Here is an 18347-nt window from a genome sequence, read left to right on the forward strand (position 1 = left end):
ATGAGATGGGGGGGTTGTTTTATTCTTTTTTAATTATATTTTATTGATTATTCTATTACAGTTTTCCCAATTTCCCCCCTTTATCCCCCCTCCACCCTGAACCCCCAACCCTCCAGCATCCCCCCTTTATTCATGTCCATGGGTTATACATATAAGTTCTTTGAGTTCTCTGTTTCCTATACCATTTTTGACCTCTCCCCATCTATTTAATGCCTACTAATTATGCTTCTTCTTCCCTGTACCTTTTCCCCCATTCCTCCCCCCCCCCACTGAAAGCCCTCCATGTGATGTCCATTTCTGTGATTCTGTTCCTGTTCTAGTTGTTTGCTTAGTTTTTGTGTTTGTTGTTTTTCTTTCTTTTATTTTTTTAGGTTCATTGTTGATAGTTGTGAGTTTGTTGTCATTTTACCATTCATATTTTTGATCTTCCTTTTCTTAGATATGTCCCTTTAACATTTCATATAATAATGGCTTTGTGATGATGAACTCCTTTAACTTGACTTTATCTGGGAAGTGCTTTATCTGTCCTTCCATTCTAAATGATAGCTTTGCTGTAGAGAGTATTCTTAGCTGTAGGTCCTTCCCTTTCATGACTTCAAATACTTTTTTCCAGCCCCTTCCTGCCTGCAAGGTTTCTTTTGAGAAATCAGCTGATAGTCTTATGGGCACTCTTTTGCAGGTAACTCTCTCCTTTCCTCTTGCTGCTTTTAAGATTCTCTCTTCATCTTTAATCTTGGGTAATGTAATTATGATGTGCCTTGGTGTGTTCCTCTTTGGGTCCAACTTCTTTGGGATTCTCTGAGCTTCCTGCACTTCCTGGAAGTCTATTTCCTTTGCCAGATTGGGGAAGTTTTCCTTAATTATTTGTTCAAATAAGTTTTCAATTTCTTGCTCTTCCTCTTCTCCTTCTGGCACCCCTATAATTTGAATATTGGAACATTTCAGGTTGTCCCAGAGGTTCTTCAGCCTCTCTTAATTTTGGGGGATTCTTGTTTCTTCATTCTGTTCCAGTTGGATGTTTATTTCTTTCTTTTGCTCCAACTCATTGCTTTGAGTGCTGGTTTCCTTCCTGTCACTGTTGGTTCCCTGAATATTTTGCATTATTTCACTTTGGGTATCTTTCATTTGTTCTTTCATTTTTCAACCAAGCTCAATATGTTCTGTGAGCATTTCGATTACCAGGGCTTTGAATTCTCCATCAGATAGGTTGGCTATATCCTCCTCACTTAGCTCTCTTTCTGGGGTTTTACACTGTTCTTTCATTTGGGCCTATTTCTTTGCTCAGGGCCCCTGATAAGTTGTAAGGGGGTGGGACCTTAGGTTTTCACCCAGGCAGGGCAACCCTCCTTGCGGTGCTCTGGAGCTGCCTCTGAGGGAGGGGCCAGAGAGGGAACAATGCAGTTCGCCTGCTGGTCTCTAGCCCACTTTCCAATGAACTCTCATGTAAAACTGAGAGTTTCTCCCACTGCGGCAACCCCTGCCATAGTCCACGGTGAGCTCTGAGTCTCAGTTTCCCCTTAAGTCAGCCCCTCCCAAGTAGCCTGCCACTGCGCTGCAGCCAGCCCCACCCCCACAGTCCACCACCTCACCACGGTTTCTCTCCGTCCACCGCCCTACCAGTCTGGTTTTTCTAGTTGAGTTTTTCTTTAATTCTGTGGGTGTCAGAGTTCCATACAGTTTGATTTTCTGGCACTTCTGGTTGTTTATTGATTTTAGACTGGTTGTTCTTCTCCTCTTGGTTGTGTGAGGAAGCAAAGGGTTTCTACCTATGACTCCATCTTGCCCGGGTCTTATTTTATTCTTTTGTTTTGTTTTGTTTTGAACTCTCTCTTTATTCCCTTACCTATGTAACAAGCACCTGCTTTGAGACTCTAAAAATTTTAAAGCAAGGAAATGTATTCCAGAGAATGTCATCAAAAATAATAAATAAGAATGTGCTTCAAACACCATAAATGTATTTGATATTTAATAACTAAAAACAGTTTAGGAATTGCCTACATTTTTAAATATTCAATTTCAAAATATATGAATCTGACTTGATGCAGAAAATGTTTAATTTTCAAAACAATATTAAAGTAAAAACACCATTAAATTTACTAGGGGCCGAATTCTTCAGCAGAGTAAACAGAACAGGGACAGGATGTGGTGGAGACGATCTGCTGCATACACCTTGGTACACAATGCTACACAGTGCTACACCACACCCCATCACAATACTACAGTACAATTTTTCCAAATTCTAAAGGATAAATTGATTTGTACTAATAAATTTGTTTGGCAATCTAACAATAGCCAGAGGGGAGGTGGGAGGGGACTGTGGGGAGAAGGATTTTCAGGAACTACTATAAAGGACACATGGACAAAACCAAGGGGGAGGGTGGAGATGGGGGAGGGAGGTGGGTTTGGCTGGGGTGGGGTGGAGGGATGGGGAGGAAATGCAGACAACTGTAATTGAATAACAATAAAAATTAAAAAAAAAAACAAGGGGGAGGGTGGAAGCAAGGGAGGGAGGTGGGTTTGGGTGGGGTGGTGGGAACAGGTGTGGAGAAAATGCAGACAACTGCAATTGAACAACAATAAAATAATTTAAAAAAATAAAGTCTGTTATTAAGTTAATTAATTAATTAATTAATTTGTTTGGGCTTTTTCTCCGAAAACATGTGTCTTTGTTTTCTCAACAACCGATCTGAATGCAAGTTTGTATCTAGAGTATTTGAATAAAAACTCAAGCCTCTCCTGGTTTATGCAGGTGTGGTGTCTTTAAATAGACACAACGCACAGGGAAACTGATGTTTGGGAGTAGGGATACTGGTAACATTTTTAGACTCTAAATATCAGGGAACTCCAAAAAGGGAGGGCAGGGTGAGTGAAGGCACTTTCAGAATTCTCAAAAACATGAAGAATATTCAGATGATAGTTTAAAGAATTTGTAGTAGGTTCCATTGCTTAGTTAAAATCTATTTTAATTCACCTAAAGTGCTGTGTAAAATGTTGGTACCACTGCTTCGGATCATTGTTTATCCCCACTGCCCCTATTTTCTCACAACCAGAGAAGGGCTTTCATTGCCATTCTTATGAAACTGCTCTGCCACACTCTAAAAAAGACCTGCGCCTTTCCAAACCCTGTGGTCTTTCTGGGCTTTCATTTTCCTCAACTTCTCCAAGGCATTTAATTTACTCCAGAAATATTTATTGAGCACCCACTAGGTTCCAGACACTTGACGCCACTGGCGATTTCTATTTCTCCACACTCCCCCCTTCTTTCAGTTCTCTGGTGCTACTCTGATGGAACATTGCACACGTACATTTCTGACCTCTCCCACCCCTTGGCTCCCTCACCCCACTTCCCAGTCCCCTGCCTTGCCCTGAGCACGAGATCTAGCCTTTTCCTGATACTCCGTGCTTGGATTTCTATTCTTCTTTTACTACAAAGACTTCCTTGGAGAATATTTTCATAGCCTTAGTTACCATAGTTTTAATGATGATCCTTAGAGGTGCAGTTCTCATCCTAGTCAAAGTTCCTATCCCATATATAAGATATTTTATTTGATTAAGCCACCACAATTACACTAGTCTTTACCCTTCCTACACATGCCTTGCTCCTTCCTGCCTCCGCCTTTGCTCATGCCATGCCTGATGTCTAAAATACGTTTCTCCCTCCTGCTAACCCATCCACACCCTTCTAAATCCAACTGAAGTCCCATCCTTTCCCACAAAACATTCATCAACAATCAAAAATGTCTCCTTCCCCTCCCCTACTCTTTCACATGTAAACGTCTGATTTCTCTCACTAAAATAGGATCTCTTTGAGGACATCTGTTATGTGTTCTATACTTATTTTGCATCCCCTGTGGCATATAGCCCGATACTTTGCACCAAGTCAATGCCAACTGGTACATAAGACTGATTGTTTTATGACGAAACTTCAGAAGTGTTGATCTGGTTATTTGCCATCTCATGAACTTTATCCCTCTATTCATGACTGTGTGGTTATTTGTTAAACTTATTTAGAATAGGTGTATTTCCTCTAGGCTTTTTGGCATACACATAAAGTATAAGTAGATCTTTCAGATTGAAAACATCAATTAAAAAGCCCTTTGGGAAAAAGTGAAGCCAAGACTCTCTGCAAACACACAAAGGATCCAGCCTGAACCTCTTCAACTTCCACCTTCTGTTCCTTCTCAGACCCAAGTACACACCTGCCAGCAACCAGTCAGGTGTTCTCCTTTTTGCTTAGCCAGGAATGCCTGTGTTAGAGCCGGCCCCGCCTCCACAGGAACCTTATCTGAAGTCCTTATTCCTATGTTTACCTGTGGTTCTCATCAGAATTACCAGGAGGGCTTATTAAAACATGGATTTCTGGGCCCCCACCCCTAAAGTCTCTGATTCAGTACATCTAGAGGAGGGACTGAGAATCTGCATGTTTCCAATCCTAGCTGATGTCGTTGCTGCTGGTCTGCAGACCACACTTCTAGGATCACTGGTGTGTATTCCCACTGTGACTCGTCTGTCTGGCTTTGACCTCTACCTTGGTCTGACATCTAGTACCTGAGTCATTCTCCTACTCCAGACTACTTTTAGAGGCACTAGAGGGGTCTTGGTCACCGTGTGTACCACTCAGCCACCACCCCTCCCCCTCCTTCTTTATTCCAGCCTCAGAGGTTGAGAGCCAACTTGTGCCCTTGACCCCAATTTCTTTCTTCCTTTTCAAAATGTCATTCCATCATTTTCTCCCTCTTTCCTAAATCTTTATACCCTTCATCTATCCTGTTTAAATATCCTCAAATCTCTGCCACGCATAAGTACATAAATGGATATAAAACCATAAGCAAACCTCTCCTTGACACTGTAGTTCTCTCTAGTTACGATCCAATGTCTTGCTGCCCTTTCTCATTCAAACTTCAAGAAGTTGTTTCCCTCCCTGTCTCCACCTCTTCCCTTGACATTATTTTCTGTAAAGGGAAGAGTACTGGGAGATGAGGGAAGAGGTATCACAGAACAAGGTTCTAGCTGTTCTACGTGTCCACAATTGCCATTAATAAAGTCTAACACCAATCATGAAATTGAAAGCAATGGAAAGCAATGGCTGCTTTGCTGTCTTTATCTTCCTCGATCATTCTATTGCATCTCGTGCTTTTTCCTTCTTTCTTAAAATCTCCTCCCCTGAATTCTGTGGTATCTTATGCCCCTGGTTTTTCCTGGTTTTTCTTCAGCCATTTCATCTTCACAGGGTTCTCTCCTCCTCTGACAGCCCTCCAAACAAGGATGTCCCCCAGGTTTCCATCTTTGACCATTTAGTCCAGAGCTTCCCAACCCGCGTTTCAGGAATCGGTATTCTAGGAGTTCCCAGGATATTGATCCTCTCAGACCTTGGGGATGGCCAGGCCTGTTTATTCCAGCCCAACACGTGCTGTTTCTATGTGTGCCATCCTGTGACTCTATCTCTCAAATACTCCCCAAGAGATTTCATCCTCTTTCCTGGTTTCATCACCATCAACAGCATGATGGCTCTGACCTTATGTATTCAGAGCGAACCCATGGAGGAAGCTTGAGAATCACCCTTGAGTTTTCCCTCTCCTTTCCCTCCCACATATAAATAACTTCCAAGTCCATCTGCTCCTTGTTCTCCTATACTACCGCTACTCAGACCCCATTATCTCTGGCTTGAATTATTCCAGAATCTTCCTGCCTGATCTCCCTGTGGTTTGGGGAATTTTAAATCCATCCTTCACAGAGCTGCCAGATAAGTCTATCTAAAATGTAAATCTAACCACAACACCCCCACGCTCAACAGCCTCCAATGCCTCTGTGACCTCCGTGTCGACAGGACGAAGTCCAAACTCCTTCACACAAGGAACTTCATGAACGAGCCCCAGTCATTTTACTTCCCAGGCTCACTGTCTGCCACATCCTCCCTCACACACCTTTCTGTCCTTGCCTGCAGCCATCGCCCGTGCTGTCCCCTATGCCTGAATGTCCCTGCCCACTTTGCCGTCTCCACACAACCCTGGCCTCAGCTCCGGTGCCACCCTGCCTTCCCTAACTCCCGCCCACACTCATAGGCTGTGTCCACAGCCTATGTTTTTCTGAATATCTGGGGCATATTTCTCTTGTTGTACTTAGCACATTGCATCATAATTATTTTTTAAGTATTTCTCTCCTCCCACTTGATAGCATGTTCTTTCATATCCCCAGTTCTGACACAATGCCTGACACAGAAAACATTCAATAAATAATGATGAATAAATATAGCTTTAAGCTTTTCTAAAAGATAAGATGTCACACATAATTCTAGGAGCAACACTTAGATTCCTTTGGAATATACATAAGGTCATTAAGCTTTAAATTTGAGGCTGATTTGAAAGATCTACTTCAAGCTACTTTAATTAAAAGATATATAGTCCAAATCCAGGCCAAATTAGACCCAAGGGGCCATTCAAATAACTTTGTTTTGCTAAAATTAGGTTATATGTGGCATTATTTGTATTAAATAATACATTGTCTTGGAACCTAGATTTTTTTTCTCCATTTTGTACAGGTACTTTGTATAAAATTTGGTAGTTTTCAGAGAACTTTCATATACATATATTATAAAATTCTGAAGTCAACTATGGAGTGATTATACCCCTTTTAAGATGAAGAAAATGAGGCCAAACAATCAGGATTTTCCCAAGTCAGTGACTAGCACGTGGCTGTGCAGCACAGACTCCTAGGCCAGGAGCCTTTGGTTCCAATGCATCACTTTGCCTCTGGTTTGGGTTTGGTTTCTTCCTTTCCTCCCTTCTTTCACTCTCTTTGTGATGAGATTTGGCTCATAAGTCAGATACATGCTAGACTACCTACAAACACAGCCAGACTGGATAACAGTTTGGTTAGATATCTAATACATACGTATGCTAGTAGGGTCTGCCAGACCCATGATGCTGAAGTCTGTGCTGCTGAAATTGCTGGTAAGCCAGCAACACCTCAATGAATCAAAACCATCCAACCTTCTACAGAACAACAGTGTCAGAGTTAGAAAATGTCTTATAATCCCCCTAGTTAACTGCTAATTCGGTGCTTAAGTATTTTCTGTAATAATCCAAACAAAAATGGTCTCCTGTCTTTGTTTGATCATCCTGAATGACAGGAACTCACTATTCCCCAAAGCAGTGTTGACAATTTCAGAATGTTGGGAGAATGTTTTCTTTTATCATCTGTTATATCTCTGTAATTTCATCAGGGTAAAAATAGGGAACTCTCAGGTTGTTAGAGCTACAACTTGACCTATGTCTGGGTCATAGCTACTAAGTCTGGTTATTAGTAAGTATGAGACCTTGGCAAATAACTTAGTCCCCAGCCTCAGGTTCTTCATCTGGAAAATGGGTCAAATGGAATAATACATGTAAATTGTCAAGCACTATAATAAGTTCAATAACTACATGTGTTAAGTGCTCAATAAGTATTTGTAAAATTAACGAATGACTCTTCCCTTATCTTTGGCCTAGTTTCAAAACAGCAACTCTCAAGTCCTTTGCCCATTTTTTAATTGGGTTGTTTGTCTTCCTGGAGTGGAGTCGTGTGAGTTTTTTATATATTTTGGAGATCAGGCCCTTGTCTGAGGTATCATCAGCAAATATGTTTTCCCTAACCCAATGTTCATAGCAGCACAATTTACAATAGCCAAGTACTGGAAGCAACCTAAGTGCCCATCAGCAAACGAGTGGATCCAAAAACTATGGTATATTTACACAATGGAATTCTACGCAGTGGAGAGAAAGAAGGAGCTTATACCCTTTGCAACAGCATGGATGGAACTGGAGAGCATTATGTTAAGTGAAATAAGCCAGGCGGTGAGGGACAAATACCATATGATATCTCCTTTAACTGGAACATAATCAACAGAAGAAAAAAGGAAAGAAAATATAACCAGAAACATTGAAGTTAAGAACAATCTAACAATAGCCAGGGGGGAGCGGGGTGGGGACAGTGGGAAGAGGGGATTACAGGAACTACTATAAAGGACACATGGACAAAATCAAGGGGGAGGGTGGAGGTGGGGGAGGGACGTGGGTTCAGCTGGGGTGGGGTGGATGGATGGGGAGAAAAGGCATACAACTGTAATTGAATAACAATAAAAATTTTTAAAAACCCAGCAACTCTCATGTTGAATCCCTATATTTTCAAAAATTAAAAAAATACATACAGAAACAAATAACTGTCTCCTTAATAACATAATCTTCCTAAAATAGTCCAGTTGACCTGCTCATCTACATGATGCAGCAGGAATACCGTCACACTGTAACCTAAACCATGCAAATATAACTTTTGCATTATATGTTAAGAAGCATTATTTCCACTTGTATCCAATCCATGATCATGCAATGAAAGCATAAATTTTAAGTCTCCCTTGAGTAAATCTTGACAAATCAGAGTACAAAAAAGAGGACACTTAGAAGAGTTGTTGTGTAGGAGATGGAGTGGTGTTTCTTAATCAGAGCTTGGATGAGTTTCCATTAAGGACCAGAGATAAGAATAAATGACCTTTTTTGAAGCCTCTTCAAATTCAAGTTTATTGCCCTGGCCACTCAGTTGGTTGGAGCATCGTCCCATATACCGAAAGGTTGTGGGTTCAATTGCCAGTCAGGGTACATATCTGGATTACAGGTTTGATCCCCATCAGGGCGTGTATGGGAGGCAACCAATCAATGTTTCTTTCTAACATCCATGTTTCTCTCTCTCTGTCTCTGTTTCTCTCTCCCTCTCTCTCTCTCTCTCTCTCTCTCTCTCCTCTTTTTTTCCCCTCCCCCTCTCTATAAAGCCAATAAAAACATATCTTCAAGTAAGGATAAAAAACATCTATTACTCTAACGAGAAAATAGCATCACAATTATCAACTCTGAATACCTCCCTCCAGAGGTTAACCTAATTACTCCATCTACATTTGATTGTTACTATTCTATTTTCTTAAGTCCCAGGAGACTACAACAAACGAGTGTATCAAGGCGTAAGAGTGAAGCACACAGTCAAAGATCTACTGGCAGAAAAGCGATCCAGGCAGACGAGTAATTCAAGATTTAATGTAAGTCTTAATTTAATACATTCTGAAGTCTTTGGTGGGGGCAGGGGGGGATACGTCTTCTATTAAGGTTAGTTATCTCCCTTCTCCCTTTATTTACACACCAACCTCCCACCTCTTGAGTCTGATATCAAGCCTTCCCTCAATGGCACTTACTATATAATTACCATTATTAACACTATGGCACATCTGCCAAACAACATATAAGCATTCCAAGAGCCCTACAAACTTATTGGCTGACTACTACAGCTAGTGGCAATGAAGGAAAAATATGTCCTGACTTTTCCTTTCCCCTTAGTCATGAATTAACAAAGGCTCAGTGGTGAAAATAAAGCTGACCTTTATCACATCTTACTTTAAACTTGATAGAAACAACTTAGAAGAGTCCTCTCAGTAACATGCAAAGTCTGATTTTAAAACCCAAGTAGGGCTCAGCCATAAGAAAAGATGAAATACTGCCATTTGCGACAACATAAATGGGCCTTGTTGAGAATATCATGTTAAGCAAAGTAAGTCAGACAGAGAAAGTCAAGAACCCTATGGTTGCACTCATATGTAGGGTATAAAACTGAAACTCATAGACAAAGACAACAGTACGGTGGTTACTGAGGGAAAGGAAGGTCAAATATATAGTGATGGGAGAAGATTTGACGTTAGGTAGTAAACACACAATGCAATATACAGGTGATGTGTTATAGAATGTACACTCAAAACCTATATAATTTTATTAACCAATGTCTCCCCAATAAATTTAATAAAAATTCAAAAACAAAAGATGAATCTTAGTAAGAGATGTCTTAAGTCTAAATCCCTTATCTGCCATGTATATCTTCATAAATAGCTACGCTCCGTGACTAAAATGTTTAAGTAACGGCATCCAATTCTCCAAAATAAAAATGATTCTGGAATGGAAATAACATTTGACTATCGAGATGGGTATATAATCATGATCCTATTGGGAAAATATAACAACATGAATGTCAGGCATCTGTCAGGCATTGCTGGGTGCAGGACCTGAGAGCACGTGGCCAGGAGCAACTAGAGCAATGTGTACAGCAGCCAGCACGAGGGCTGGTACACGGCAGGCACCGGTTCCTCGGCGTGTCTGCTCTGAATGCCAGCATCACGTGCAACACTACTCCAAAATCAAACTTCTAGGACATGTTTTAAATCAACAACCCCAGATTCGATTTCCTCCTATCCAAGAACACCTTTTGCTGCATATTTTCTGCCTCCTTTTCTTTTAAACCACCTCCTCTCTTTTAGTTCAACAGATAGAGCTTAGCTGATAAAGAGAAATCTAAAGGAAGCAACAAAAAATTGTCCTTTGGTGAGGATAAAAAATATATATCCATACCAATCTATGAGACAGAGGGGGGGTGCTGGGAGGAGAGATTCAGAGTCTACTCTAAATGAACCACAGCTTCACAGAAGTCATGTGAATTGCTTGGCCACAACTGTAGCTAAAATTGTGCAACTAAATGAAAGTTCCATGCAAACTGTCAATTGGGAAGACAAAAGTCACAATTAGGATAACACCCTAATCAAGGAGCTAACAGTGTATCTTTCCAATGTGAGTGAGGATGTAATTCAGTCCCAGGCATTGTTATTAATACCTGTACCCAACAGGGTTACATAAAAAGACCAGAAGGTATATGTCCAAATGGTGGATATAAATATATTTTTCTTTAAAAATTATTTAACATGACTTCTTGTTCAAGATATGTAACTATCAAATAGTGTGTTTTCTTTATTTTTTGATGTTTTCACTTTTTAAAAGATGTACCAATATAAACATAATAATAAGCCACATTATTCTATTTAAAATGCAGATTCCTGGTCCCTGTCTCACATCTACTAACATAGAGTTATTGGGCTAGAGCCAAGGAATGGTCATTTTTACCAAGCTTGTTGGGTGATTCTTTACACATCACATTTTGAGAACTTTGCCATCAAACAAAGAGCAAGCATCCAAGCCTCACACTCCACAGCCACAGTTCTTACTTTACCCAGATAAACGCTTGCTGGCCCAGTGACCCTGAAAGTGTTATAGTTCAAGTGGCTACAAGAAATGTGTAATACATAGCCTGTGCCATTAAACACCAAATAACCTGGTAGAAAAGAAAAATACTTATACACTAACTACAAGACCATATAGCCAAGCACTAGACTGAATGCTAAAGACAAAAGACCAGGCAGCATGGCCATGTGATAGGAAGACTGTAATACTATTAACATAAGGACAACTTAAAGTGCACTTCCTTATGTGTTATCTCATTTGATAGACACACTAATTCTGTGACATTGATATTGACATGGGTTCCCATCTTACGGATTAAAAAGTTGAGAACAAGAAAAGGGAATTGATTGTTTCAAGGTGCAGTTAGCAAGTGGCAGGTTTTCTGAATCCTAATTCCATATTCCTTTTAAATGGAAAGATCACTGTGGACTAGAGTAGAAAAATCTCTCATTCATGCTGTCTTTGTCCATCTGAGCTGCTATAACAAAACACCACAGACTGGGTAGCTTATAAACAGCAAACATTCCTCACAGTTCTGGAGGCTGGAAGTCTAAGACCAGGTGGCCAGCACGGTCTTGTTCTCGTGAGGCCATCTGGGTTGTACACTTCTCGCCGTATTCTCACTCAGGGCCTATGGAGCTGTCTAGGGTCTCTTTTATAAAGGCACTACTCCATTCATGAGGACTCTGCCTTCATGATCTAATCACCCCAAAGGCCCCACCTCCTAATGCCATCTCATTGAGCATTGGGATTTCAGCATATGAATTTGGGGAGGACACAAATACTCAGACCATGGCACATGCCAACAAAGGAAATCAAAACATAAGAAAATATATTATGTAGAAAGAACTTCTAAGACTAGGAAAGTGCAAACCAGCTCTAACTGTGACACTTACTCTTACACATCAAATACATAGGTCATATGAACTTGACCTTAACCTCATTTATATACATTACCCAATGTCTCAATGCTAGTATCTTACTCTTATGTCACATCAATAGCCTTTTAAATGTGAGTAATTAAATGCATATAAAGTTGAAATGTGGTTATTTGGACTTTAGGTATCTTAATAAAATGACTTTACTGTCTACCTGCTCATGTTTCATCTTCTCAACCACCATTCTAGAATATCTATATCCCAAGAAGGATATTGTATTCAGTAATCATCCACTCTGGATGACCAAAGAGCAGGAATTATGGAGAATCACATCACTGGCAGGCCTAAGAGTACCTCTTATTTTTCATACCAATACACGAGGAGGCAATGAATCAGATTCTTGGATAATTTCAGACAGTGGAGCCAACCTTACACAAGTTCAAAATTTGCTATTGACAAGATAGATTATAACTACTCAAAGGCTAACTGGAGGAGATGGGAGGTCCTACCATGAAGTTTCACCATACACACTGTGCTAGGCCAAAAATGAACCCCAAAACACCCCAGGTCAAATCCGTGGATCCTGTGCCTGTTGCCTTGCATGGTAAAATGAGTGATTAAGTTAAGGATCTTGAAGGAGACTCCCAGGATTAGCAATCATATGCATCCTTGTAAGGACGAGTGTGAAAGAGACACATGCACAGAGGAGGAGACACGCAAAAGAGGAAGAGGCACTGTGATGACAGAGGCAGAGGCCGAGTCATGCCGCCCGCCACAAGTCAGGGAAGGAGGGCAGCCATCAAAATCTGAAAGACGTGAAGAATTGAGTTCTCCCCTGGAGTCCTATAGGCAACACAGCCCTGCCAACACCTTGATTTGGACTTCTGGCCTGTGAAAGAATAAAATTCTGTCTTTTTAAACCATTCAGTTTGTGGTAATTTTTTACCAGCAGCCCTAGGAAGCTAATGCATGTATATTAATGAAACTATGTCACCCTGAATAAGTAGCCTTTAGGAAGTTCCTATCTAACATCCAAATTGCTGCTCTGCTCTTTGCAGCAACACTGTGATAGGTTTCCACAAGTTGCGCCGACCCATCTTCACCACAGTTTCTCTAAGAGCATCGGTTTGTGACACCATAAAATGTTTTTCACGTCTTTGCAGCAGGAATCAAACTGGAGAACAATCCCTCCCATCAAAAAAGACTTTCACCCAAGACTGCATTTAAAACCACTCTGTACATGGAAGCCATAATCCTGTGGTTTCACGCTGTTATTGTGGATATCTGTTTTTAAATAATGGCTTTTCTCATTCTTTCTAAAACTCTTCTGTTATTCCTTACTACTCTACCAAATCTTCTACCAGGATATTTAAAATATGAGCCATTCATCAACATCTAGTACCAAAAATATATATATAATTAAACTTTTGATGTAGGTTGTGGGGGTTTTTTTCAGTTACACTATTTTAATTGAGTTCCATAAAGGCTAATCATTGAAAAATTTTAATAATGTCACAAAATTCAGTGAACTCTCAGTTATATATAGCAGAGGGGGGAAGAATAACAAGAAAAATAAATACTAAGCCTAATAGCCATAATTTTTCATTTTGGTTTGAAATTCAATGAACAATTTGCAAGTTATTGAGCTTTCTAATTAATTTTTTAAGCTATCATAAAGATTCATTTAAAATTATTGAATATACAACAGTTGGCATGAGGGGAAAATATTTTTAAACTTGCTGAGTAGAAAATGAAAGTCAGTTTGGAGTTAAAATTGGGTCATGGAAAAGAGGAACACTGTAGTTTGGGGGAGATTGAAATGGGCCTGGGAATCAGGATCTTGATGATCAATCTATTTTGGGGGTCTTGGAGGGTTTGTTTTTTTAAATTTTTTTAGGGGGAGGGGGTGGTATGGACATGCTAATAGCTGTCCTGCTGTGCTCAGTCATCAAAATGCGATGGTGATGAACAATAAGGAAATGGCTGTGAAAGTTACTTGAGGTTAATATTTTACATAAACATGAAGGAAAATAAGTGAAGATTTCTGGTTCTTTTGAAAAGTCTGAACTGAGCAAAATATTGAAGGCATGCATCCCAAGTGGAAAATGTATTTGGATTGTATATATCAGCCTTGAATTATACATATTACACATATACAGACCAAAATTTAATTATTTTCTCTTGGCATTATTCTTTTATACCAACCTTGAGTATTTGCTTTTTGAATCACAAATATTTTCTTTTTTCTATGTTTTCCCAAATGTCAACAGTTAAATTAGCTGCTAAAATCTCCACATCAAAGACACATAAGATAAGACCATATTGTTAGCTGAGCATCATGATTAAAATCTTTCCTAAATATTTTTGGAAGAAGACCGTTGTATGCCAGAAAGAAGTATGACAATAATATGTACTGATGGGAAATTGGGAGGAACAGACGGTCAGTGGGTGCCGTGTACTGCATTTATGGCATAGAGTAATTGAAAGTGTTTGATCTTGGTTGGGAAGTGGATAAACGCTAACTGTGGAGCAGATGTGCGTTGTCTAGCTCCATGCCTAATGCCTGTCTGTTTTGCTGTCAGGACTGCTGGTTAGCGGTTTGTTTAGTTTAATATCCAGCTGTTGTTTCGTGGCACCAAATGCAGGCACACTTCAGTTACCACTGAGTGTAAATATTGTGATGTCCGTATCTATGATTTGCATTTGGATTTCTTGTGAAATATTTTAAAATAATACACAATTGGGGACTGTATATTATAGCATCTTGAAGTTTCTTTGATTTCTCTGAAGTTTGGGAAAAGCATCCAAGACATCTCTTCACATCAAAGGAGAAATCGTCCCTTCCTAGGTCTGTTTGGACCCCTTCTTGTGGCTCTCAGTGGTCTTGGGCAATTAATTCCTTTCTGCTCTTTGAGCTCCTCTCTAAAAGATGAGAGTTAGACCTCTCCCATTTCAGTACTCAATTTTAGTGCTCAAACTTTCAATAGTTATACCATTTCTTTATCTTCTTTATCACCTTCATGTTTCACATGTTCCCATTTCACTGTTTAGGATTTAAAATAGATCCGAGTCTCAGAAAACTAGCTCAGAGCCAAGCTGAAGCACCTTTGAGCTGATGTCTGAGACTACTGTCATCTGGGAACCCACAGCACTTGGGTTGTCTGGAGCTCATCATGGACAACACAGACAGCACGGCATGGTGAAGAGTTTGGGCTCTGGATCCAGGGGACCTGAATTCAAATCCCAGCTCTGCCATTTGGCAGCTGTGTGATGACTTGATCTTGCTGTCAAAGGAAGGAGATACCTGCCCTGCATGGTATCATAAGGATTAAATTTAATATTTGTTAAGGGCTTATTACACGGTATATGCTCAATCAGTGCTGCTGTTGTTAATCACTGACTGCACGCAAGGGACATTAGAATTCAAAGTGATGTAAGAAACTGATTGACCTGAAGAAATGTATAGTCCAGCTGTGGAAGAAGGAATTCTACATGAAATAAGTGATTAAAAATAAAATGATGGCTTTGCTCCAAGTGCCAAACATGTGATAGTGGCCACCGCTGAATATGTGGGGTTAGAAGGGGGTGAGCAAAGCATGGACAGGGCAGGTGGCAAAAGACTTCTTCAAGGAGGATGAGCCTTAGGATAAGCCTTGAAGGCACAGGATAACTCAAGTGAGCAGTGAGGCAGGGCGGGAGTCCCAACAGAACACAGGCAGTCTAGCAGAGAGGGGCGTCTGTCTGTGATGTGCGGCGGGTGCGATATCCGGTGTTCAGGGCGCAGTGAAAGACAAGATTGAGAGGCCTGACCTGGCACATGACCCTTCAAAATTCAGGGCTGGCCTTGTCTGCTAAGGTCTTCCAGACACTCCCCTCTACTCCCCAAGATGCCAGCATATTTATCTGCTAAAATATTTATGACATTGCATTATGACTGTTTGTTTTCTTAAATCTCTTCCCCAACTGGCTAATGTCTTTCTACTCCCATTTGTTCTTTGTGGAATCTCGAGCCCAGGAGGAATGGCAGTGTGATAGAATGGTTAAGAGCTTGTGTTTAGGAGTCAGACAGACTGACAATCTGACTCCAATATGTGAGAGTGATCTAACTTCTCTGGGCCTCAGTTTCTGCCCATGTAAATGGGGATAGTGATACCACCATAAAGCTGTCATGAAAATGAAATTAGATACAGTATATAAAGCCCCTGGTACAGCTGGTACATAGCATGTTGTAAGTGGTCAAGAAATGGCAGCTCTTACAGTGTTTACAGTACCTGGAACATGGTATCACGTACACATTGCAGTAAAAGTATGCTCTGCAAAAGTAGATATTCACAAGACTGCGGCCAGCTCTGAATAGCAGCCTTGGCAGTTAGATACCCCCGGTTTTCATTACTATAGATTCTAACATAATATAAAGAAATCAAACTATTAAAAGGCCACTGGGTACCTTTTGTAGGTTGGAATTGGTTCACTGTGAGGAATGGAATAATAAAGCAGCAGAAGCCTCAGTTAGCGGCCTCACTTTTATTCTGACTCAGCAATGCCACCGTCCTCCATTCCAAAGATGGCTAGAGCTGAAGCTCCGACTTGGTGCATTTCATTGATATGAATTCAACTGCTCTCACTCTGCAGTCATAATATCCAAACACTTAACCAGTCTTGGATAATGAACCAAGTATTATACTTCCCAATCATGGGCTACTGCTTTATGAAAACTCCAACTTCAAATAGTAGGAAGAGGGAAGTAAAAATCCTAACATTTTAATCAGTTTGTTGACTTAAGAAGTAATGTTACTTTTTTAAACCTACATTTCCTCAATTACAAAGAATTGTATGATATTATGAATGGTACAGATGGCAGAGGACTAGTGTTCAGAGTGTTCTCAAGTTTCCCCTTCTCCCTATGGGCATCCTGACTGGATAGTTTTTCCCAACTTCAGAACACATTCTGTCCACTGGCACCCCAACTTCCAAGGCCAAGCTGAACACTCTCATTCCTCTAAGAAAGATAAGTCCTCTTTCCTCTAGTTCCACTAAAGTTTTGCAGATTGAGTTTGCCAGAAAAATAGGAAACAGAAAAATCACACACAGCACAGGATCCATTATGTAGAGTGCAAATGTGACACACACTTCTTATCTGGTCAAAGGTCGGCACGGGTGGCACAGTTGAGGTGACTTCTAGGCCTGGGTCCCCTTCTATCATCTTGTTCTCTCTGGAGAAATAAGAATTTTTAATAATAATAATAATAGTTATTATTTACTGCAAGGTTCCTAAATAGAAACTTTACAAATATTTTCAGGTATCCACTTCTAAATATATACCACTTGTCAACAAGAAGCCCTACAATGCAACGGGGTGGCACTCATCTATTTTTCAGATGTAGAAACTAAGGCTCACAGAAAGCAATGAAGCTTAAATTTGGACTCAGGTTTTTGGACTCCAAGGTCTTTATTTTACCTAATGTATTGCCTTCTTAAATGGACATTGCTGGTCCAGGGAAGGACTAGCTTTGGAATTCCCACCTTGCTTAGCTCCTCTGCTCACCACTCACCTCCGCCTCCACACTCCACACATGCGGCTGGGCTCCAGTCGTGACCCTCACTCCTTCGCCACCTCACGTCTGTCTCCCTGCCCGTCCTGCAGTGACTCTATAGACTGCTCAGATCAAATTAGAACCAAAGCCCTTCTTTCCTATAATACTCAGATATCTAGGTGCAAGAAGTCCTTAATTTCTTTCTAGAACCTATTTCTAGTTCCATCGCAGAGCCTGCTTCCAGAATACCATTCTTCTGCGTCATTCCCCACCACTCCTGGACCCCTGATCTCTTAGGTTCTCCACACTGACCTTACACAAGACTCTTTGCTGTTCTCCTAGAGACCTCTAGGGCCTACCTCACCGAACCCCTTTGGTACTGACCTTTTCTTGTTGCCTGAAGTTTACTCTCCTGCTATTACTTTTTATGAGGTGTGATTTGTTTTCTGAATATTGCCAAGCTGACCTGAGAGGCAGGTAATCCATGGCTCATGCCTAGGACTGTATGTCAAATGCTACTCTCCCACTTAGAAGGCAGAAATGGTATCACCTCCCTTTTGAGGGCTGGAAGGGATATCTGAGCCCAAGAAAGCACAGAGCTTACCAGCTTTTACCTGCTGTCTCCAGTGATCCACCTCTTAGATGCTTTCCCAACCTCCATGGTATCCAGCATTCTCTCATAGTCCTACACACTAAAGAGTCATATGCATATTCTTAATAATATAATAGCCACTGAGGAAAGGGAAGGGCAATTTCCTCATGCTCTTCCCCTATGAAAGTATGAGAAGAGATAGGAAGATAGGGACCACCAATGGACTCAATTCTTAAGTACAAAGCCTATTTTTAGTAATCCATAC

At 40.6% G+C, this 18347-nt stretch overlaps 1 protein-coding gene across 2 annotated transcripts in view; it reads left to right on the forward strand.

The window, feature by feature from the left end:
- Positions 1-18347, forward strand: part of POU2AF2 (POU class 2 homeobox associating factor 2) — a 36488-nt gene that overhangs the window by 1798 nt on the left and 16343 nt on the right. The window contains exon 2 of one of the 2 annotated variants that reach the window (XM_045204104.2): positions 8958-9061. In XM_045204104.2, coding sequence (XP_045060039.2) covers positions 8958-9061 — 104 coding nt within the window. Of the gene's footprint in view, positions 1-8951; positions 9062-18347 lie in introns of both variants that reach the window. The other variant, XM_024570791.3, reaches the window with a different exon arrangement.

This window comes from Desmodus rotundus, chromosome 5 (genome assembly GCF_022682495.2).
Source record: "Desmodus rotundus isolate HL8 chromosome 5, HLdesRot8A.1, whole genome shotgun sequence".
NCBI lineage: Eukaryota > Metazoa > Chordata > Mammalia > Chiroptera > Phyllostomidae > Desmodus > Desmodus rotundus.